At 51.0% G+C, this 23,579-nt stretch overlaps 1 protein-coding gene across 6 annotated transcripts in view; it reads left to right on the top strand.

Annotated features, from left to right (window-relative positions):
- Positions 1–177: 177 nt before the first annotated feature.
- The window catches only part of HNF1B (HNF1 homeobox B), a 53,369-nt gene continuing 29,967 nt past the window's right edge, over positions 178–23,579 (top strand). For 3 of the 6 annotated variants that reach the window (XM_068530014.1, XM_068530012.1, XM_068530011.1), the window contains exons 1-4: positions 178–521; positions 5,131–5,330; positions 10,060–10,246; positions 11,703–11,938. In XM_068530014.1, coding sequence (XP_068386115.1) covers positions 178–521; positions 5,131–5,330; positions 10,060–10,246; positions 11,703–11,938 — 967 coding nt within the window. Of the gene's footprint in view, positions 522–5,130; positions 5,331–9,981; positions 10,247–11,702; positions 11,939–23,579 lie in introns of all 6 variants that reach the window. The other 3 variants (XM_068530013.1, XM_068530010.1, XM_068530009.1) reach the window with 1 other exon arrangement.

Genomic DNA, 23,579 nt, shown 5'->3' with positions numbered 1-23,579 from the left:
CTCCTCTCGGAGGAGACTCCGGACCCCGGGGAGTAACAGGTGTTTGGAGGCTGAAGGGTGGGGGGGTTCCTGGACTTGGGGTTCGCTTGTGAAACTCCCCTCCACCCTCCTCTCTCGCACCCACCCACCCCCTCACCCCCTCACCCCCTCACCCCCTTCTTTTTCTGTCCTTGGAAAATGGTGTCCAAGCTCACGTCGCTCCAGCAAGAACTCCTGAGCGCCCTGCTGAGCTCCGGGGTCACCAAGGAGGTGCTGGTCCAGGCCTTGGAGGAGTTGCTGCCATCCCCGAGTTTCGGGGTGAAGCTGGAGACGCTGCCCCTGTCCCCTGGGAGCGGGGCCGAGCCGGACACCAAGCCGGTCTTCCATACTCTCACGAACGGCCACGCCAAGGGCCGTCTGTCCGGGGACGAGGGCTCCGAGGACGGGGACGACTATGACACCCCTCCCATCCTCAAGGAGCTGCAAGCCCTCAACACCGAGGAGGCGGCGGAGCAGCGGGCGGAGGTGGACCGGATGCTCAGGTAGGCGCGGGCCGAGGTGCGGAGTGTGCGCCCGAGCCCCTTGAGCCCCCGGCCCAGCGCCTGAGCGACACTGCGCGCGACCGTTCTTGCCAAGCCTGGTTCTCACCAGAGAAGTCCCCCGGGGGGCGCTCCGCTTCTCTCCCAACACCTGGACCCCTCCAAGTCCCTCAACTAGACGGCCCGAGCCCCGAGGCTTCGGGAACGCCTGCCCAGGCCAGCGCCCGGGATCCGCGGGGCCCTCCCGGCCGGGCTGGAGCTCGGCCTGGGAGAACCCGAGCTGCGGGGCCCTTTGCCCGGAGGTTTGCCCACGCGGCGGAAGGTGCGAGTGGGCGCGGTGAAACCGCTGAGATTCCCAGGAGACCAGGCTCGGGCCCGCATCAGCCCCAGGCCAAGCCTTTCTCCGAGGTAACGCCTGCGCGGTCCGGGGAAACGCACCCGGCCTGGGGCACGGCGTCCTGCCGCTCTTAGCAGAGGGACAGGCGGCACCCGGGACGGGATCTGGGGCGCGACTTCTCTGGAGTGCACTCCCATTTGCAGCGCCCGTGCGAGACCCCAGGGTTATCCGGAATCCCCAAAGCCCGTTTAGATTCGCGAAAGGAAATGTTTGCACGTTGTCAGGTTAGGGTGGATCCTCAAGCGGCAGAAGAAACCACGTCACTAAGCAAGCGAGGGGAAAATGCGGCCAAGACCCCAGTTCGCAGCGGATTTGGTGGGAGAAAGAAGGGCGTTTCCGGATCTCGCCGCCGACACCCCGGCGTCCCTGGGGAATCCAGGCAGGCTGGCGGGAGGTCTATCTCCCGGCCCCGGGTCGTTTGCTAAAACTTCCCGAGCGGCCCAGGGCTTTGACAGCTGGTTACTAATTATCCAAGGAGCCGAGCGGTCCCCTTAGACCGCACGTCGCTCCCGGCCACTCTGCTTTAGGACCAAGCCCCTCGCTTGGCCTCGGACCCTTCAGAGCCGCGGTCTCTAGGCAGGGCCAGGACCAAAGTCGCGCCGGGGACTCGGGCAGCCTCGGTCACCCGCCCGCAGTGGCAGTTTGGGATGGGATATGACCTTGCATTTGAATTTGCTACCTGGGGACCCGGCGGCTAACTCTCTAGCAAAACGGTCAGGGGAATTTCTAGATTTTTTTTTACTTCCCGAAAGTGTGTTGCTACAGTTCTGAGGTTTGAGGTTCTTCCCTCGCGGTTTCGCCCGTGGCGGCGGTTTCTCCCCAGCCGGGGTTAGGGTGCAGGAAGGTGAGAGGGGTCTGAAGAGGAGCGGCTGGGGCGCCAGGGCGGCCCGGAGGTTGACCCGGGCCCAGCGGACCGACCGATCTCCCGCCGCCCGCCGGCGGGCCCCCCCCCCCTCCCCAACCCTGGGACCTAGGCCCATATGCCTGGCCGCAGGCGGCCCGCCTTCCAGTTGGGATTTGGAAGGACCTGGGAAGCCCGAGGCGACCTGGGGCGCCCCTCGGCACCCAGCCCCGCGCCGGGCCGGACGCGGCAGAGATGTAATATAAACTGCAGCACGTGGAGTTCGGGTGTTATTAATTTATTTCTATAAATCATCAACAGAAAGATACACAAAAAGTCGTGATTAGGTTGAACGGAGAGGCGGGTTATTCATTGGTGAAGTTGTAAACGCGGCGGCTTCGAGGGGGAAGGAAAAGCAGAACGCGGACGCGGGGCTGCTCGCCGCTGCCCACGCACACGCACCGCGCTGCCGGGCCCTCCCAGCCGAGCCCCCGCGCCGCCCGGAGACCCGGCGCCGGACCCGGGCTGCCCCAGGGCCGCCGACGCCGCAGGCCCGGCAGGCAGAGAGCCAGGCCCGGCCCGGAGCCCCGGACCTCAGCGCTCTTCGCTGAGCAGAGCCCCCGGCTCCAGGGGGCGGGGAGCGAGGCTAGGGGGCGCGAGACCCCCGCTGGGGCGGGTGGACGCAGGACAGACCCCAAGGTTTCGCTCCGTTTCCCCAGCGTTTGCTGCCTTCCCTCCCCCAACTTCGGGAGTGGTCGGACTTGATTAAAGTAATTTTTCAAGAAATCGCTAGCGGTCCCCAGGTCACTGCACAGTCGGCTGCTGACCGCCAGACGCACGCACTCCCTTTTTGGCCCGCCTCGCTCCCCGAAGGCGGAAAGAAAAGAACAGGGCAAGTCACTCTGGGGAGCGCCCGGCCGCTCTTTCCATCTCCTGGAAGAGAAAGGCGAGAAAAGCAGGCCGGGGGCTGCGCGCTGCCGGGTCCCCGGCCCCAGGTCTAGGCTGGCGCGCGGTGGAAAGTTGGGAAGTTGGTTGCTCCCAAGAGGCCGGGCTTGAGGCTTCTTAAAGAAGAATCACGGCGATCTGAGACGGGGTCCAGGGCCTCTCTGCTTGTGGGCGGCCGAGGCATTGTTTGGAAAGGAGCGTGCTGGGCTGGCCAGGCGGGCGCCGAGGTCGGGCGCTTGACACCTGCGTCCTGAGCACAATGCCCGGGCGCGCTTCTCCCGTTCTGTGTGTTTATCGGGGTTGGGAACCCCTGATCACGGGCTGTATTTTCAAATTTCAAAACGTAACCGACTCTCGGGGCTCTTCCCGGTGAATGCATGAGAATTCTGTGGTCAGAGCTGTAAAGGTGTAACTACGCCATCTTATCCCCAACTCTGGTCCTTCAATGCGGGCTGAAAGATTTGCTATCGTTTATAAGGTTTTACTGGTTTGTTTGTTTGTTTTTTAACCTTCCCAATTGTTAAGCTAATTCACTCTTAACGGAATCATTCGCTCTTAGAACATTACACTATTTCAGTTAGGTTTCTCAGACACACGAAATAAATACAAGTAAAAACATATTAAACAAAACCAAAAAAGTCAAAGAATCTGTTGAAGCAGCATTAACTTTTAAAATCCAAATACTTTTTCTAACTTTCGAAGCTATTGTTGGTATCCGTTGAAGGTGTTTTTCTACCCTAAAAATATCTGTGGAAATATTCACCAGAAAATAAGATTTTAAATGAGCTCTGATGTTTACACGGGTATGTGCAAAATGTTACATTACTTTCCTCTTACTCAAGGTGAATTCTCCATGCTTGAAACCGGGACGCAGTTCCTCATTTTTTGTTCCTGTTGTTACTTCATTATGTTGTATTACATGGAAGTACCTTTATAAATATTTGAGAAATATATTAAGCTATATGTAATTAATCTTGTTTGCATTTCTCAAAACATGTCTGTCAAAGCCTGTGTTTTCATAAATTTAATATTAAAGACTTGCTAAAATGATCACAATCTTTCAAATGCTTACAAAAATCTCAGTTTAATTACTAGATTTTTAAAAATTAATTACACAAACATAACTTTAGTTGACATATTATAAATACCATTTAGAAATAAATCGGTTATTTCATTTGCAACACTGTAAATGTTGCTTTTCAGCATTGTTTTTTATTACCTCTGAAACTAATTTTTCCCTTCACTTTTTTTCATGTTCTGTCAGGCTATTATATACATCAACATACAGTAAAGGGATGCTGTTTTTTTTTTTAAGTTAAATATGTAGCTGCATTAAACAAATAGTGTATGTGGCTGTATTGCTTCTTGAATATTTTTGTTCTATACTGTGCACTGTTTTCTTAATTTCTGCTTTCAATTATATCTCTCACTTTTAAGTCACCTATTCAGTAAGCAAGAAAAGATATTGGCAAAGTTGAAAACATTTGGAGTAAATTCAAAGGCACTCATACAGTGTTCTAAAGAAGCTTTTTGCATTACCTGTGTTTATGAGAAATGTAAGTCCTTATCCCAAGCTTAAAATGTATGAGAAAGATTAACTTCCAGACACTCTTACCCTGTCAGAGGAGAAATGTAAGAATACAAGAAAACATCGCATTTGGAATCATTCATATCTTATTCAGAAATTGAAATTATTCTCCCTCCGTTTGGTCTTATTTGAGAGGCGGGGCTGTGAAGATTTTTTTTTTTTTTTTTTTTTTTTTTTTAACTTTACTGGCCTCAACTCAGTGCAGCGATTCTTCAGCCCCAGGGAGGAACATCATTTCTTAAAACTTTTCTGAAACTCTGAAAACTGTTTAACATTTGGCTAAGAAGTCCTCCTTGCTTCTCAGGAGGTGGACACAAAAGTTTTACTCCTGTTTTATAAGACAAGAAACGGAGACACCCATTCTGAAGGAAAATAATGGGGGAGCAGTCCAGGTGAATTTAGAGATTCTGCCCTCTGTCACTGTCGGATCAGCCAGCCCAGCCCCAAGCTAATGGCACCTCCACTGTCCAGTGGGCCTCTTGCCGTTGTTTAAGTCTCTCACATTCCAGGAAAGTGAAGGAAAGCAAAATAAAGCAGGAACTTCTCTTTCTGCTTCCCAAGAGAGAGTGCTGGGGTGCTTTCCCATTCCTGAAGCAGGGAAATCATCTTCCTCTTTGCCCTCCTAGTCTCAGATGAAAGGGATGGAGTACACTATATAGGAGCTTTCATCTCCTCTTTTGTTTAGGTTCTATGTTGGCCTCTCCCCAGGATGTAACTTGGACAGGAGGAGAAACAGGGGAAGGTCAGAGTTTTACACAGAGTTTAGGTAAAAGCTCTAGAAAGAGGGTCTTTCTCCCCGACCTCTTCTACCAGCGTCCTAACCATCTGCTTATCTGTCTAGCGAGGACCCTTGGAGGGCTGCCAAAATGATCAAGGGCTACATGCAGCAACACAACATCCCCCAGAGGGAGGTGGTCGACGTCACCGGCCTGAACCAGTCACACCTCTCCCAGCATCTCAACAAGGGCACCCCTATGAAGACCCAGAAGCGCGCCGCCCTGTACACCTGGTACGTCCGAAAGCAACGGGAGATCCTCCGACGTAAGTGCTTTCATCCTGCCTCTGCCTCAACCAGGAGTGACCTTTGCCCTAACTCTGACCCCTGTGGAATGCCTCAGTTTCCTCTTCATCAACAAGGTCTGCGTAGCACTTGGCAAATATAAGGAAGCTGGCATGTGGATCTGGCCTTCAGAGCTGCTGCACAATGGGTTGACTTACATCATTTTCTTCTCCCACGATCCCCTAGTACCCAGCCAGTTGCTTTGACAAGCCCTTCAGTGTGTGCAGTGCACCTTGAATATTTTGGTCCCTGCTTCCAACATCTTTCTCTTTGAAACCAAGTGGGTAACAGCGGAGTATCGTCCCCAAAGTAAGCCAAGCATCTCCCCTTGATACATGACCATGGATCAGTTTCCAAGGAAGACATTTAGTAGCAATCAATAATATTGATCACCACTATCATTATTTTTCTCTTCTCTGAAAAGAGTATAAAAAATAGAAGGCATTTGTATATATATAGATGTATTCAGAACCTGATCCTGTTATTTGGCAGGGTTGGGTAGGGGGGTGCAACTGAGTTCTGAAGCAACTTAAGATGCTTGCTCACGTTTACCAGAATCGGTAGAGTTTTGAGACCCCCAGCCAGTGAGCCTATCGGAGGAAGAAGCTGCTTCTAGCTAAAGCAGGACACACTAAAAGTGTCTGCATTTGCAACTCTGACCCATGGATTCTTGTCATTCCCATTGTCATTCCCAAATTTCCTTTTTGTCCCAAGATTTCTTCTACCCAGTAACACAAAGATTTTTGTTTTGAAGTCTAGGGAAGTTTGAACTGCCTTTCAGTGATAAGAGTATCAGTGACCTACTGTTTTTACTTTAGGAAGGTATACTTTTACATGACACTTTGATTATTTCGATCCAGCCCTTTTTCTAGGAAAAATTTATATGAGCTTTCACTCCTCCCACACACTATCCTCTGGGCCGTGGGCTTCTCTGTCAAGATATGAGTTTCTACCACTGTCTGGGCAGGGTTTTTCCCCTCTCACTGGAGGGCTACTTTTTAAAATCACTCTTGTTTTCTGTCACACACTGACCTGAAGTGATTGTTTCAGTATTTATTGTCTCAATGTCTGTGGGCTGGAAAGGACTTCAAGGTGGAGGGAAAGGGTTTAAGGGTTCATCTCATATTGTGGTGGTTCGCTCTTTTGTTGGAAGCATTAGATGGGTAGGTTAGAAGAAGCAAAGTGAGAGCTCTTTGCTACTGAGGGGAAGAGGCCCCTTTTAAACTCTGGGATGATTCACCATCCATGGTGCCTAGGTCTTTAAGAATTTGTGTGTCTGACATGAAGCAACTCCCTGTAATTCCTGGAAAGCCCAAGAAAATTTTTCAGGAGCCACAGTCTCCAAAGGCCAGAGAACCCTTGGGACACACCCTCATTCCAATACAAGCCTCAGGCAGCATCTCCAGTTTGAGCTACCTCTCTGTGTGCCATGGGATTTCCCTCAGAAAGGAGAAGGAGGACAGCCAGAAGCTTCTAAAAAGACAAAAGTCCCAAAAAGTTTCTCAAGATGCTTGAGAATGACATTTTGCAAAAATGTATGACGGTCTCTGCAAAGGATTTTAAAATTATTGTTATTGTTTTAAAGTCCCATGAGGCATAAAGCTTACAAAGCATCCCTTCATTCTGTAAATATTGTATGAGCACCTATGAGGTGCCAAGCACTCGCTGGGCTGTGAGATACACAGGTCCTTTTCTCCAGGGATTTACAACCTAATGAGGGAGATGAGATGTTTGAAAAAATAATGACAGCTGCTTCCTAAGAGTTGTTATAAAAGTATACACGAGGGGCAGCAGAGGAATTGCTAAATTGCCTAGAGACATCACGGAGGGCTTCCTAGAGGAGGCGACATTTCAACCAATTCTTAAAGGATGAATATAAGACATGCACGCATGGGATAAAATATAGGAAGTGAGATGAATAAAAGAGGGACACAAGTGAACGTGGCAAGTGGTAAGAGAGAGTGGGGAAGATAAAAAAAGATGACACATGATAAATTTTCTTGAGAAACTAAAAATAATAAATGGTAATATTCATGAACCCATCTGTGCAGATAGAATCTCCTTGTCCAGGCTGGCTCCTGAGCCTGTAAAGAGGTTGTCGAAGCCAACTTCTCCAAGTTCATTTTTATGGGCAATGAACATTTTCTGTGCCCCTCCCCCAATTAATCTGGAAGGAAGTGGGGGAGAGTTGGTGGTGGATGGAGGACATGGGGGAGTCTAGTTCTTCAAAATGGGCAGCCAACAGCCAGAGGCAGCCCCCATAGTGTGGGCAACTGCGGGCATGTCTCGCACCCACCGCAGGCAGAACTTCAGGAGTCAGTTCAGTTACCTCTACCCAAGGCCAGTTGGAAGGTTTTGTGGGTCTGTTGTTTGGGTTTTGTTTCAAGCGAGAGGTGATGCATATGCATGGTGATACAATGGTTATGAGTTTAGCGTCTACAGGTTGGGTTCACGTCCTGGCTCCCGCCCCAAGCCCATGCAACTTTAACTGGTCTGAACCTTAACCTCTTCATCTGTAAAATGGAGATAACGATACTTCTTGCACAGAGAGGTGTGAGAATTAGATGAAGGGATACATTTGGAGGATTCTGTATAATACCTCACTGTAGAAATGGTTCAATAAATGTTCCCTGTGATGACATCTGTTCACATCAAATAAGGAACCTCAAACTGATCCTGGGTCCTTGGGATCATCCATACTGGCTTTGGCTATTATTCATGGTAACTCCACAGGGCCACAGGGAGGAGAGGAGTCACTGAGACAGACACCCACTGAGCAGGGGACTTCCTTCTCCCACTGTGATCCTCCCCAAAGTCACTGTACTTAGATGGCTGCTATGAAGACCAAATAATATAGGAAGTGTAAAAGCACTTTGAAAAGTATAACTTCCGTAGGAACTTGGTTAATCATCATTATCATCACCGTTATCCTGACTAGGGGCAGATGTTCTAAAAGACTATTTAGTGCCCGTAGGTCTTCACCCAGTCCCATTCCACAGGCGGGGAAGCTGAGGGACCAGGAATTAAGGAACTTGGTTGGGGCCCTACATTATTTCATTGAGTCAGTGACTTCCTGCCAGTAAATTTGGCAGAGACATTCTCAGGTATCTAAAGGAATTGTTGGGAACCAGTGAAAACAGAGCCCTAAGTGGCCTGAGAATCATCCGAAGTGGGTGGGGCCCAAATCAAAGGCCCCAGTGACACGTTCAGTCCATCTACCTGGGAGACAGCTCGTTAACCTGGTCGGTCAGCAACTGGTTAAACAAAGGCCAACACCACCTGCATCTGGAGTCCAGGCTTGTTAGGCGCCCATGGCTCCTTGTGATGGACCAAAATGGAAATGGATCCTTAGATGGTAGTAAGTTCCCCATTGCTGGAGGTGGATGGGCTGGAAGGCCACGTGGTAGGGTGTTGTGGACGGGATTCAAGCACTAAGTAGTGGCCTGACTTTGGACCTTGAGGATTTTCTGAGACCTGTGGGGATGACTCCAGGAACCAAGAAAGAAAAACATCAAGGTCCAGAACCCAGGGACCAGGAGTTAGGAGATGAATCCGTTACGTGTCCTTGTTCAGCAGGGTCCTTGGCCTCTATACTTGTTCATCTGTAAAATGGAATTAATCACCCTGATGAACCCTTTTTCACGCACATGTGAGGAGGAGGACAACGAGGCTGCCTCTTCCATGAGCAAATATCAAATCTCATTGCAACCACAAAGGCTAGGGAATCACCGTCAGGCGAACTGCCGTGTTTCATTCATTCATTCAACCAAAATATATTGAGGGTCACAGTGTGCCTGGGTCCTGGGAATTGGACTGACAAGGGGCATCATGCCATCTATATTTACCTTTCTCCAACTCATTAAATGCCATTCCCAGGAAGGTCCTGTGTTTGCTATCTCCTGCATTTCCCATCTTTCAAATGTGAGGGCAGGTCTGTAAGACCTTTCCCTCTTGGGCTGTTTCCCTCCTAAATGGACCCCTGGACACACACACACACACACACACACACACACACACACACACACCATTGCCTCGGAAATGATCTGAGCTCTAAAGAGCTTCTTCTCTTTCCAATACAAAGGTCCAGTTATATTTATTTCAAAGCAGTAGTCAAAAGATTTGGGGTTTGGGGTTTTTCAAAGAGCGTAACACTATAATGTTGATCCCTAGGAATTAGGAGGCGAGCGGTGGGGGGAGCTATTTTCAGCCTCTGAACACTTTGTCTAAGTGCAAATTGTACTTTTGAGCATTTTTTCCCCTAGACCTGAGACTTGATGGAGTTCATCTCCTTGACATCAAAACACAAGAGTTCAGGATTCAGAGTGTTGCTTCATGTCTGAGAACCAGTGAGCCAGTGAAATAATAATAATAATAAATTGTCCTGCAAACAATGGTCGGCCACGTTTGAGCTCCTCCAAAGAAAGGAAAGGGGTGGCTTTGGTGGAGCCAACAGAAGTGGGCAGTGAGGGGCCTGAGCCGAGCCTACCCCCTGCACCCCCATCCACAGTAACAGCAGATCCCAAAGCTCAGGGGAGAGGAATAAAGGTGTTTTTTTTCCATTGGTCTATCTGTCTGTGTGTCTGCTGAGTGAAGGCTACAGACCCTATCAAATCTACTCCTTTCTCTTTTCAGAATTCAACCAGACAGTCCAGAGTTCTGGAAATTTGACAGACAAAAGCAGTCAGGATCAGCTGCTGTTTCTCTTTCCAGAGTTCAGTCAACAGAGCCAGGGGCCTGGGCAGTCCGATGATGCCTGCTCTGAGCCCACCAACAAGAAGATGCGTCGCAACCGGTTCAAATGGGGGCCCGCGTCCCAGCAAATCTTGTACCAGGCCTACGACCGGCAAAAGAACCCCAGCAAGGAAGAGAGGGAGGCCTTAGTGGAGGAGTGCAACAGGTAACACCACCAGAAGCTCACCCGAGCAGGCAGGCAAGCACATGGACCCGAGCCTCCATCCCCTCAGTCCTGGAATATTGAGACATTAGTTATCCAGATAAGTGGCCAAATCAGGGTTTCCCAAAGTGTGTTCCACAGGACCCTCATTTCAAGCCATTAATAAATCAGTTTGAGAAGCATCATTCTGCACACTTCCTCTTAGGGAGTCACGGCATACATTAATATTTTAAAGGCTCTGAGAAGTCCTGCAGTCAAGAAACCCACTTCACTTTGCTGAATTGGTTGTTAACCATGGGAGGTCTCTCTGTGGTATACCCCTATGAACTATTATCCCAGAGAATGCTGGAGAATGCTGGTCTAAAATATGATGCCAATGAAGGGAGAATCATGTGTTTGACCTCCCTTACAGACCAGGGAAAAGCTCTCCCTTAGCCACAGACTGGCTTTGGCCTCGACCAAATGTTGTACACACATTGGTTCAAAGGAAACTTAGCAGGAGAGCAAGAATTACTCAGATCTTCCCTCCACTCTGCCCACACTGATTAGAGTTCTTTTTGTAGAGTTCATTTGTTCTTAACGACATGGAATTTTAAAGAAAACTATTAGAAATCCTCAAGATATCTTTTTGCTTCATTCCTGCCCCATCCGCCCTGACTCCAACCTTGACTTTTTAAAAAATCTGCTCTTTGCTCTGGTTAAGACCTCTCTCTGGGCTGGACTGGCTCTGGCAGTGGGAGGATACAGCCAGGGAGGTCAGACCGGGGAGTGGGGCGGCGAAACGATCCGCCCGTACATGTCACAGCGTCCTCCGCTGTGCTCTGGCCCCCTGCTGAGGAGAAGCACCCCCCAGTATCCACTGGTGTCTAAGAATCTCTCTCACGCCTGGCACTGGGGTTTCATCAGCAGCGATAAAACTAGAGACCAGCCGTCTTTTGCGTGTCCTCGTTTATACCTCACCCTGCCTGCCCCTTGGAAGGGGTTCTGCTGTGTGAATGAGGAATCTCGCTTCCCTGGTACCTGGGTGGGATGTCCAAACCCCAGAAGACCAGAAGTCGTTTCAGGGTGCCTTGGAAGGGCTTAGACAGAGCCGGGAGCTTGCCTTTTGTAGGGTGGGAAGAATAACCACATCAGGAGGAGTCAGGAGGCCCACCTGGACCTTCTCCCTGAGCTGCCTGCCCCTCGGCTTCCTCTCTTTTTCAGGAGCCACACCAGAGGCTGCGCCCCTGACTCCCGGGGCAGCAAGCCTGCTCCAGACCTGTGTTCCGCCCCACTCCCGCCGTCTCATCAGATAACTACATGGGCTGGCCTTTTCTCAGGACAGGCTTTCCCCCACTCTATCCGTGGCCTCTTCGCCCTCCTTGCCAAGGCCCCCCGTGATTGTGCGTCTGGGGCCAAAGGCCGGCGGGCCGGCCCCGGGCCGCCCTTGCTCACCACCTCCCCTCCCTCCTGTTCTCAGGGCGGAATGTTTGCAGCGAGGTGTCTCCCCCTCCAAGGCCCACGGCCTGGGCTCCAACCTGGTCACTGAGGTCCGCGTCTACAACTGGTTCGCGAACCGCAGGAAGGAGGAGGCATTCCGACAGAAGCTGGCCATGGACGCCTACAGCTCCGGCCAGACGCACGGCCTGAACCCGCTGCTCTCCCACGGCTCCCCCCCGCACCAGCCCAGCACCTCCCCTCCCAACAAGCTGCCAGGTAAGCCGGGCCCCAACGCCTCGGCGACCCAACCCTCCGGCTTCTCCCCACGGCGCTCAGGGTATCTCAGAGGAGGCAGTGCTTTTGGATGGTCCTAGGGCTGGCCTCCTCCTGCTGCTGGAATATTCTCGTGAGAAGAGCGTGTGGCTCTAGTTGGCTTTGCTCTGACTCCTTGCTCGGCCTCCAGGGAGCCCTCCGCCCGCCTCGTTCTTCTCCAGGCTCCTCTCTTCTGCCCTTGCGGCTGCTGACTCAGCGGGTCAGGGCCACCACCGGATGAGACGGAGCAGGCTGCCTCGCGGGTGTGCCCGGTCCACGCCGCAGGCAGAGGGCTCGCCTCCTCCACCCCATCCAGGTGCATCCCCGGGGCTCTGTCCAGCTGCCGCGGGAGGAGCCCAGGGCCCTCTGGGGAAGGGCCACTCTGCTTGTTGGCGTCTGTGCTCCGCCAGAGTTAGGGCAGGGCGGGTCACTTGAAATCTTGGCGGTGATGAGTTGGCCAAAACTGGTTGAGTACGTATGTGTGCTGCCGTGTGCCAGGCCCCGGCCGGGATTAGGTGCCTCTGCTCTGGGCGGTGGGCTTGGCAGGATGGAAGCCTACACCTTCCTGGTGGGAAAGCACCCGCATAGGCTGAGGGCTGCGGCGGGCATAGGCTGGGGATGGGATGAGTACATCTTCCCCTGGGGCTTCGTGCTCCCAGGAGAGCCGGCTTCCCGGAGTGGATGTGTTTACTGAGGTCGGTTCGGTGCCTGTGTAGACAGACTGCGGCACAGTCTGCTGCCTGCTCCGGGGAAGGGTTTGCAGAAGGAGAGCCGAGCACCATTTCTAACTCGGGGGACGGTTCTGAAACTGCTCGTCCCCTCGCCTGCTGGTTGCCCTTCTGATGGGAGAGGCCTGAGACCTGGGCGCTGACCTAAGTGCTGGGGGCGCAGGCTCAGAGCCAGCAGCTGGGCCGTCTCCAAGCATCTGTTCCACACTGCACCCCATCCCCCCAGCATGACCCCTTCAAGTGTCTCTGGGAGCCTGCTACTGTCCAGCGTGAAGCCTGGGGGGCCAGGGAGGGGAGCTTTTCTGGGTCCCGCTGCCACAGAAGGGGAGGGCTCGGCCACACGGGAAGAAAGTTGGGGTTACTCTTGAGAGGCAGAGAAGCCTCCAGATGAACACTGGCCTGACGGCAAAGTAACGTACCCCTGTGCAGTAGTAATCCTTGGAGCTGGAGCGGGGAGCTCCCGGGGGGCGTGGCTGGGGTTAGGGGCGTTACTGAGAAGACAATGGCTATTGTGCTGGGACCTGTGATCTCCACACCAAAGTCAGGGAGCCTGCAAGCCAAACAAAGGCCCGGCAGCTTTCTGACAAGCTGGGGTTGTGGTGAGGTCACCAGGCGGTTGTTGGCTTAGGCATTCTGTATGGTGACAGGAGACCCAGAGAGGCGGGACTGGAGGGGCTGGAGCAGGTACTAGGGACAGGGCAGGGGTCGGGCGGGAAACACGGCCCTGAGACACCACCGAGCCGTCTGAGGAGGCGTATCCCACTGGAAGTGGATTCTCTAGGGTCCCCGGAAGTCGCAACCTTTTTAAAAATCAGTGAATATTAGAACCGGGAGAAACTTGGAAGAAGGAAACTGAGGCCCAGAAAGAGGTAGTGACTTTGCAGAGTTCCACAGGGCGACAGTAGCCAAACAAGGGCTAGAACCCAGGCCTGCCGATTCCCACCCTGTACTTTCCTGCAGCACAGACACGCGCTGAGTCCGGGCACCACGTCAGTGATGAGTAAGACGCGCACGTGTCCCTGCCCCTGGGGGCTTATGGTCTTGTTGGGAAGACCTCCTGCTGGCGTAGAGTCCCTAGAACTGGCTGGGGATCAAGGTTATCGTTGGGGGGTTTGTGCGTCTTTCTAGCTATTTATGGAGCAATAATTATGGGCCACTGTGTATTTTCAGTGGCTACCTCCCCCTCTCTGTTAATTTCCATTCAGGGTTCATCAAAATAGTCCCGGGACTGATTCTCTGGACTTAGTTTTGAATCCTGGTTCTAACCTGGTTCTAATTCCCATAACTGCAGCGTGGCCAGTTCACATAACTTCTCTGAGTCTGAGTTTCCTGTCTGTAAAATGGAGATATAGTACCCACCTCATAGGGGCCATGTGAGAATTAAACGAGAGAGTGTGTAAACACCATCTTTCCCAATAAACCATAACTACTATTATCATTATTATTATCACAGAAGGCTAAACAAGCGGCAGTGGAAAGAGTGACGGGCAGCAGAAATCTATTTCCTTTTCAATTTCATACACGGGCCTTGTTCCTAAGAGGCAGTGAGGTGTGTTCTGGGGCTGGGGTGCAAATGCTGGGATCAGGCCCTGCCCCCCTCGCAGGCTGCTGCTGGAGGCAGCGCATGGGCTGTGACAGGCTCCTAGGAAGTGCGCCCAGGGCCAGCCAGACGGCAGGCTGAAGCCCGGCGCTCAGGGAAGGTTTGATCTGAACTTCTCACGATATATTTCCCATCACGGTCCTTACAACCAAGGTATGGTCTCTAAGTAAGCCCCAAACCTACCTGGCTGCAGAAAAGAGCTCTGTGGTGGCCGAGGAGAAGCCAACAGCCGGAGTCAGCACTAGCAACCTCTAAGGCTGAGCTGGGGAGATGAGGTCCCCACCCCCTCCCCACTTTCCCCTCCAAACACCAGTCTCTGAGCCAGGAGGACAGGAGGCACCTTTGAGACAAATCTTTCCCTTGACCCCTCTTCCTGGTGAGGAGAGCATCCCTTCTGTACCTGAGCCCCTTCCTTCCCGGCCACGCTTACGGTGCTGTGGCCCACTTGCCCACGGTGACCACAGTGTGACCCTGGTCCTGGAATGTCCAGCACAATAGGAGTGGCAGGAGGAGCCCTTTGCCTCTGTCAGCAGAGGCTGATTGGTTACAAGGTGCCCTACAAACACACTGTCAGCAGAATCAGCTGTTTTCAGCGTTGCCCCTCCTGACTTTACAATCACACGCCAGCATGCAGCCCAGGGTTGTCATGGCTTTGTCTTCCTCATGCATGCTTAATGGACAATTAAGTTGGGGCTTTGAACCAGCCTGGCTGCCTCTGATGGGGCTTCATGTTTCCAGTGAGTGTCACAGGGGCACCCTTTGTTTGCTCTTCTTGGGGGCCTGGAGTTACTGTAGCAGGCTGCGGGCAGCCATTTATCTTCAGCCGGGAAGGCCTTTATCTGCACCCCCCCCATCCCAGCTCTCGCCAGCAGGAGCTGTCCCTGGTTATAGGCCCTGTGACAGCCCATTCTGAGGCCTTTGAGCAGGCCCGGAGTGATGGCCCCGACCTCCCTTCTGGAGCGGAATCAAGAGAAAGGCCCCCCAAAGGTCAGAGAGCAGGGCTGTGGCCAGGAAGCAGACTGGTTGGAGACTGGTATCTGTATTGATCAGCCCGAGGAGGAGGAAGTTGGCATGGGTTGGAAGTTGGGCTAGCCTTGGCCCAAGCCCTGGGATCCGCTGCACGATCTGCGGTGGCCTTGCGTACTGTCCCCTTTGCTCCAGTCTGTGGCAAACTCGCCTGGTCGCCTCCAGCAAACTCACCTGGCCGCCTTGCGACAGCGAGGAAGGGGCAGAGGTCTTCATCAGCCTTCGTTCACCCGACACCTAATGTCCTCCCTCTTGTGTCATCTTTCGAGAAGGAGATAGAGGCTCATTCTCCTAGTAAGAAAGTGAGGCCCAGAGGCGAGAACAAGCCCTACCAGGATAACCTTTGGATGTCCTGAGCCACACAGCCTCTTTACCCAAGAAGAGGAGACGTTTATTTCTGTGGCTGCTTACGCCTCACTCCCGTCAAATTCTACTCCTCCCTCTCCAAGCCCAGGGGCTGTGATTGCCCCCATGGTCAGATCAGAGCTTGAGGACCTGAGAATCCAGCCTCCTGCCTCCCCCCGAACCCCTCTTACAGCTCCTCCTAACTTGCCTGCAGAAATCTAACCCTGGGTCTTAGACAAACCAGACTCTGGGCCAGGATATCATGTGGTCGCTGTGGTTTTCCCTGACACTGGAATCTGCAGAACCCAAGGAAATCTCAAAAGTGCCCAGTGGCGGGGTCGTGAGGAAATTTGAATAATCAGAACACCTAGTGCTGATCGAGCGCTTCCTGGGTACCAGGCCCTGGGCTGAGTACATGCGTCATCTTATTTAATCCTCACAGCTTTGTAGGGTAGACACCATCCATAACCTTACCCTTATTTTACAATCAAGGAAGGTGAGATATTTCGTATGTCAGTAATTTGCCCAAGTTCATATAGTTTGTAAGTGACAGAGACAGGTTTTGAGCTGTTACACACTGACTATCACTTTGCTTTACGCAGATGCTAAGGACTTTCAGGCATGGAAATCAACACACACACACACACACACACACACACACACACACACACACACAATCCTCCCACAGTTCCTTCTTCTCCTATATTCTTACTGTTCCCCTCTGAATGACAAAGGGGCTTTGCGAGGTGGGTTAAGGGTGGGGTCTCCCAGTCTGGCTAGTTTGCTGCTTCCGCCTCCCTCTCAACCTCCCCCCCCCCCACCCCGCCCCCGCCACCAGCTGTTGCCCCTGACCAAGGTGGATTCTGTGCCCTGCCCAGGGCAGAAATCAAAGCCCCCTCTTTCACAACCCCATCCCCATCTGGGTGGGGATTTGAACTGCCCTTGCAGTCGGCACTGTCTGGGGCACTAAATGCCTTAACAACTTAATGGGGCTTCTGAGACAGTGCAGGCACCTCAGCTCACCTCTGGAGCCCCGCCCACTCCCTGGGCAGCAGACGAGTGCAGGGGGTTTATGAGGGCAGTCGTAAAAATATTCATCTCCGCAGCAAAGATCCCCACAGTAAATAAGCCCCATTGTCCCTAAGTAGCAGGTTCTTTGAGTTCAGAAGAGAAACAGATCCTGCCTTGAGTCATCTGCTGTTTTAGAAAACACATTTTATACTGATTTGGAGTTCCACGGTGACCACGGCTCCAATGTTCTCCTTGTAGGGACTTTATCTGACTGCCATTTTATCTGTTGAATTCGAAGGTCATTTTATCTTGCGGGTACCACCCCATCGGCTGCCACTAGATTGGGGAAGACAATCAGGATATTAATGAGCTTAAGAGGCCCAGCCTTCAGAGCATTCTGCTGGCAACCTCCCCCTGAGAGCGGACCAACCCTGGTCTGCATACAAAGAAAGCCGGCTGCCCTGGCTGGTGGGACTCCAGCCTCCTCACAAAGGGGCCAAGGAGATACCGGAGTTCTATCACTGAAGGCAGCCCTCCCTGCGTGCCTAATCCCCCTGAAGGACCCTTAGAGAATTCAAGGACTCCTTGATGCCTCCTGTCCGATCTAAGGAGGAAGGAAGCTGTCTGCAAACACGTTGCCCCAGCCCGCAAGTTATGGGAGAAGTGTCCTTGGAGTCTGTTTGTTGAAGGTTTGATGGAAACTGACAAGAACTGGGAGAGAATTAAGCACCAAAGGTGCAGAGAGAGAGAGGCAGAGAGCTATGCAAGGGTCTATGACGCTAACTGCTGGCCGGGAAGCCACAAGATCGAACACAAACGGGGAGAGGGGAAAAAATATATATATATGAAACGTATAAAAGTAAATATATATGAAACATAGCCCCAAAATAAAGTCAAATACATTCAATCCTGTTTATCATCCTAGCTGTGCATAAGAACTCTAGTATAGGGGATGGCAAACTTTCTGTAACGAGCTAGATAGTGACTATTTTAGGCTTTTCAGGCCATACTGTCTCAGTCACAGCTGCTCAGCTCTGCCTTTGGAGAACAAAAGCAGCCATGGACCATACGTGAAAGAATGGCCATGGCTGTCTTCTAGTAAACTTCATTGATGGGGATTGAAATTTGAATTTCCTACGATTTTTGCATATCACAAAATATTCTTTTTTTATTTTTAAAAACTATTTAAAAATGTGAAAACCATTCTGAGCTCGTGGGTCATACGAAAACAGGCTGCTTGGCCTGCAGACCACAGTTTGCTGACCCGTGCTCTAGGACAACAGTTCCTAAATCTCGCCACCTCTTAGAATCAACTGGGGGACTTCCAAAAATCCCAGTGCCCGGGCTGTACCATAGATGCCTGACCGTCAACAGTACCGACACTGAATATATGCTAAAGATACTCTGGGGAAATGCTGTTATAAATCCAAGTGGGCGTAGCAACAAAGTCATGGGTATGGAGGTCGACCTGAATCCCAACCTCAACTTGGCCACTGATCAGCTGTGTGACTCTGGACTCTGGGCCTCAGTTTCTCAGTGCATAAAATGGAGACACCCGCTCATGCAGATGTGGGAAGGATTAAATGAGATAACATATGCAAAGCACCCCAGACGTAGCAGGCTCTCATAAATGGTACCTATTACCATAACTTGCAGAGCCTAGTGGTCTGGGTTTCTTTTTCCTCTTTACCTCTGTTCCTCTTATAGGTTTATTTCAACCTCAATTTTGAGATGATTTGAGTAGTTCTACTAGATACTCATCCTGATGGTTGCAGTAGACTCAGGCTGGCTTCTTGTAGTAATTGAGTCTCAAGCAGGCTCTCATGCTTCCAGGAAGGACTGCTCTGTGACATCCATAATGCATTTGCAAGTGCCATATCCAGTGCCACAGGCTTTCAGTGCAAAGACACTAAACAGTGAGAGAAAGCTGGGAGGGACCGTGGATGGTGGAGGGGATGGCAGGTCATGACCATGTAGCAAGGTCAGGTACGTAAGATGACCCTGAATTTCCTGTACCTAATAAGGCATTTCTCTCCTTTAATGAAAGGAGGTGTGAGTACCCCTGCTCGTTGGTAATTAGCCCTGGGAACCTGCCACTTAGAGAGGGTGTGGTACTTTCCTGGTGGAGGCCAAATCTGAGAAGCTTCATGACCTTTGTTCTTAGGAAGGAAGCTCCCCCAAACTTCACGCAAAAGAGCAGTAAGAAGGGGTGGGGTAGACACGATTCCTGCAGTGAACGCAGGAAACCTCAGATGCTCCTGAGGGCTGATTTTCTGGAAGCCACATTCCTCTACCTGAGAGCAGGCATCTGCTTAAGATACCTCCCCAGCACCCTCTGTTCTGGCTTCAGCAGCCCCGTCCAAAGCACCCCTGTGTGAGTTCAGCCACGGAGGGGCTGACCAGCGAGGCTCAGCCTCTCTAGTGCTCTCAGGACGTCAAGAAATTTCTCAGGACGTGTACACTGCATGTCCCTCCCAAGCTGGAGACACACCATGCATGCAGATGATCTTTAGCATTTAATGACTTTCCCAAGGGAAATCCACATCCCCCAGGCGAGCTGGTCACAGGCAGTGCATTGCCAGGACCACACTCAGATGGGTGTGTCTGGGTAGCAAGGTGTAGCACCCCAAACAGGCTTGGGCTTGAATTGTGGTTCTGTCCCTGTCTGGCAGTGTGGCCTCAAACAAGTTACTTAGCCTCTTTGAGCCTCAGTTTCTTCATCCACAAAATAGGGATCGTAATGCCTATCTCCTTCAGACTACTGAGGGGCTTAAAGGTGATAAAATGCACCCAGTGCCCCCGCACAGTGCCTGACCCAGAAGGCGTTATTAGGTTGACTCAGGAACCCTCAGGGCGTCAAGAGAGAGGAAGAGCTTTGGTTCTCCCTGGGTTCTTGACAAGGCTGTGGTTTGCAGTTTCACCCTGGAAGAGTTTCCCTTTTTATGAACCCCGCTTTTCATCTGAGACATCAGGAACAGTGAAACCCAAGTATTGACAAGATCTGTGGTTCTCAGATCTCCTTCCCAGGCCACATGTAAGGCATCTGGGGAGCTTATTAAAAGTACCCATGTCTCCCCCATCCACACCTTTTAGGATCAGAATTTGGAACAAGGGGTCAGGCATGGGAAGTTTCAACAAACTCCCTAAGAGATGTGGATATACAATCAGGGCTGGACATCATAGGCTAGATGGGAGAAGGCTAGAGTCTCAAGGGGTTGGCGACAGTCCTGATGGTCCCCTGCTGAAATAAAAGCGATGAGGCAGCTGGGCTGAGGGCCCCAGACTCGGATCCAGGAGCCCTGAGGCACTGAGGAGCAGGGGTGACCTTGGGCAAATCACTTAATTTCTCCGGGAGTCTGGCAAATGAGACCTTTCAGCTCTGGCCTTTCAGCTCTGACAGGTTATTATTTGGACACTGGGGCCCAGGGCTCTGCTGTTTGAAGTAGCAGAGGGAGCTTTGCCATTGTGATACTTTATTGTTAAACTCATCATCTGGCTCTCTCCCTCCTGGTCTCCCTCACTCCCTCACTTCTTCCCCATTTCAGGAACTGTGTGCCTTCCACCTTTATTAGGGACCATTAGAGCTTTACAGCACCAGCAGATTGGGTGGGGCCAGTCACAATAAACAGATTTAAAATGGGTATAAACGAGGCACCTATAACTGCTGGAGGTTAACACTTTCAGGGCCTTTGAGTGGCAGCCTGACTGCCCAGACCTTCTGGCCCTGCCCGCCACAGGGTGCCTCTCTCCAGTCAGCACCTATTGGATCAGGCCGGCAATGAAGCCCAGTGAGTCCTTGCTCAGCAAGGATGGAAAACCTCTGAACAGCATCTCCCATTTGGAGAACATCAGTTTGCATGGTGAGCACAAAATAGGTGCTTCATTTATCTCAAGATGTCTTACGGGTGGAAACAGAAATGAGCCTTCTCCTCCTTCGTCTTGAGAATCCCACTGCCAGGTGGAGTGTAGGGTTTGCATTCCTACCTGTCAAAGACAGAGGAAAAAACCAAGAAAGTCTTATTGTCACCATGAAAAAGGTAGTCCCTGAAGTCTCTAAAAATCCAGCTCCTTATGGCTTTTTTTTTTTTTTTTTTTTTTTTTTTTTTGGCTTTCTTCGCCACTGAGTCTCTAGCCCAAAGCCCCGTGCCTGGCACATGGTAGACCTTTCATATATTTGTGGAATGACAACCTCTCTTGTAGAGGGCTTCCTGTTCAAAAACTTCATGCATAAATCCCCTGCTTTATAAGTGTGTTATTCACTTTCAAGCTGAGCATGGAATTAGTTTCATTCTACATAACGTATGTACATATTATTATGTAAAGCATATTCTCCCCTTTCCAGAAACAAGTCATTCAGCTCCACCTCCATGAATACTGCTTAACTAAAGTATACAGTTCACCAAAAAATCCCTCAATGTTAAATGCTACCAGGAAGTTTTCAAGGAACATGTGATTATTCTTTCTCCCTTGTGTTCTACTAATTTAGCTTCTCCTCGTTTAGTGTATTAGCTGAGTTTAGATTACTAGTTCAGTTCAGTTCTACTAGATTACTTCCTTTTTTAAAAACAGTTTTTATTGGAGTATGGTTGATTTACAATGTTGTGTTAGTTTCAGGTGTACAGCAAAGTGAATCAGTTATATGTACACATATATCCACTCTTTTCTTAGATTCTTTTCCCATATAGGCCATTACGGAGTATTGAGTAGAGTTCCCTGTGCTGTACAGTAGGTCCTTATTAGTTATCTATTCTATATATAGTAGTGTGTATATGTCAACCCCGGTCTCCCAATTTATCCCTCCTCTCCCTCCCTTACCCCCTGGTGACCATAAGTTTGTTTTCTACATAAGTTTTGTTTCTTATCTATTTTGTAGATAAGTTCATTTGTACCCTTTTTTAAGATTCCACATAAGTGATATCATATGATATTTGTCCTTCTCTGTCTGACTTACTTCACTCTAGATTACTTCCTTTTATAATCTCTTACCAGCATCCCTTGGGCAAGCAAAGAGCAAGAATTACTCTTCCTGAGTTTCTGTTGAGCAACTGAGGACTAGAAAAGGGATTGGACTTATTGCAAATCAGTCGTTTGGAGAAACGGGAAGGAAACTCCCCAGCTCCAGGCTGCCAGCAGGTCTCTGGGGTGGATCCCTAAGCACGTTACTGGTGCTCCTGGTCAATGGAAGCCAGTGATCATCCAGCTTGCAAGGTATCAGTGCCCAGCACCCGCTGCTCCCTGGGACCAGCATCCATGAGCCTGCCAGGTGATCGGCGGCTATCTGTCATGATGATGGTGATGATGATGATGATAATGATGCTGGAGCTGCCCACCACGACGGTGATGAAGAGGCTGAGGTCTGGCCGGGCAAGCTCCCATAATGAGGCGGCTCTGACACTTGCCAGGCCTCCAGGGATCTTCTCCCCGGGTACCACTTCCCAGTAGGGTCCTGCTTGTGAATAGGTCGCAGTGGAAAACCTCCCTCTTCTAAGGCAATTTTATTAGCCCTTCAGTCACAATACAGATGTCTGTTTATGGGACCTCACTTTTATGTGGACACCCAGTGGCTCAGTCTGCTGATGACTTTATAGCCTTCCCCGTTCCCCGGACCCACTAGAAGCATCAGCATTCTCCTCGTCAGCCAAGCCTAGGGGCCTTTGTTGCAGCCGCATTACCCCTGCCTGCAAAGGCAGCCTCTCAGAAAAGACACCCCAGGAGCCAGACGGTGGCAGGGCTGTGTCTGCCCGCACAGACTTTCGGCCTAAAGATGTCCATCATTAACCCTTCTTAGTTTTACCCTAGATTCCTTTGGAGAAAGGCATTTGAGTTACTCAGGTTGCCACAGTAAATCCCCAGTAGTTGATCCTCCTGACCCCCAAATAAACCCAAGGGGCCTAAAACTGGGTTCTAACATGGCAAGTCTAAATTTGGGGCTCCCAACAGCAGCCCACTTTAGAAACGGTCAGCCCATCAGGACCCTAGGTAATGGGTATGTTCTTAGGCCTCAGGAAGTAGGGAATGGGTAGGTCCTTGCAGGCATCCCACTGGCCCTTTACACTCTGGATAAAGCACTGTCCAAGGTGTCCGGTGCGGAAAGGAAGAGCTGCGACATCATACTTACTCCTCAGCACCCCCACCTCGCACCTTCCAACATGAAGTTGCTGAAATGCATCCATGCTATCTCTTCATTTTGATTAGATTTTAATCTCTCTTTCTCCTCTCTCCTTCTCTGCTACTCCTCCTTAAAAATACATGCCTCCCGTCAACCTCAGAAAACCCGGGAGATCAGAGAATAAATTATACCATTGTCACTTCTCCACTGCTCAGTCAGAGTTGAAGTGCAGGTCATTCATTCATTCATCACATGCTCTTATCGAGGAGGCAGAGCATAGTCTGTACAAGGTGCTGAGGAAGGCGATCATGGAGAAGACAGATGAGGTCCTGCCCTCACTGGGCTTACATTCCAGTGAGAGATGCAGCCAAGAAAACAAATGAAATCATTTCAAACTATTAGTGCGTCACGATGGGAGGCTCAGGATATGTGGAGTCAATGTGGGGCTATCGGGCAAGAGGGAGAGGGGCCAGCTTCGGGATACTACTGCTTTGCTGGGAGACCCTTAGCAAGAGATGGTGGAAATGACTTCTTCCTCTCTGAACCTCAGTGTTCCACTCTGTCAAATGGGCATCTGGGACACATTGAGAAGCAGACTGTGTAAAACACTTACAGAGGTGAGGACCTCTCAAGTACTCGAGGGTTGGCTGGGTTTCTTTCACCTGCTGCAGCATCTCCCGGCTGAAGTGTTCGTTGCAAACCCTCTCTTGTTTGCCTGCAGAAACCAGCTCTCTGCTAAGGAGCAGGCGTGGTAGCCGAGATGGGCTTAGTGGGAAGGACAGGCAG

The sequence above is a fragment of the Eschrichtius robustus genome, chromosome 20, assembly GCF_028021215.1.
Source record: "Eschrichtius robustus isolate mEscRob2 chromosome 20, mEscRob2.pri, whole genome shotgun sequence".
NCBI lineage: Eukaryota > Metazoa > Chordata > Mammalia > Artiodactyla > Eschrichtiidae > Eschrichtius > Eschrichtius robustus.
Note: the sequence above shows the minus strand (reverse complement) of the source record. Positions and strands in the feature narration are given on the sequence as shown.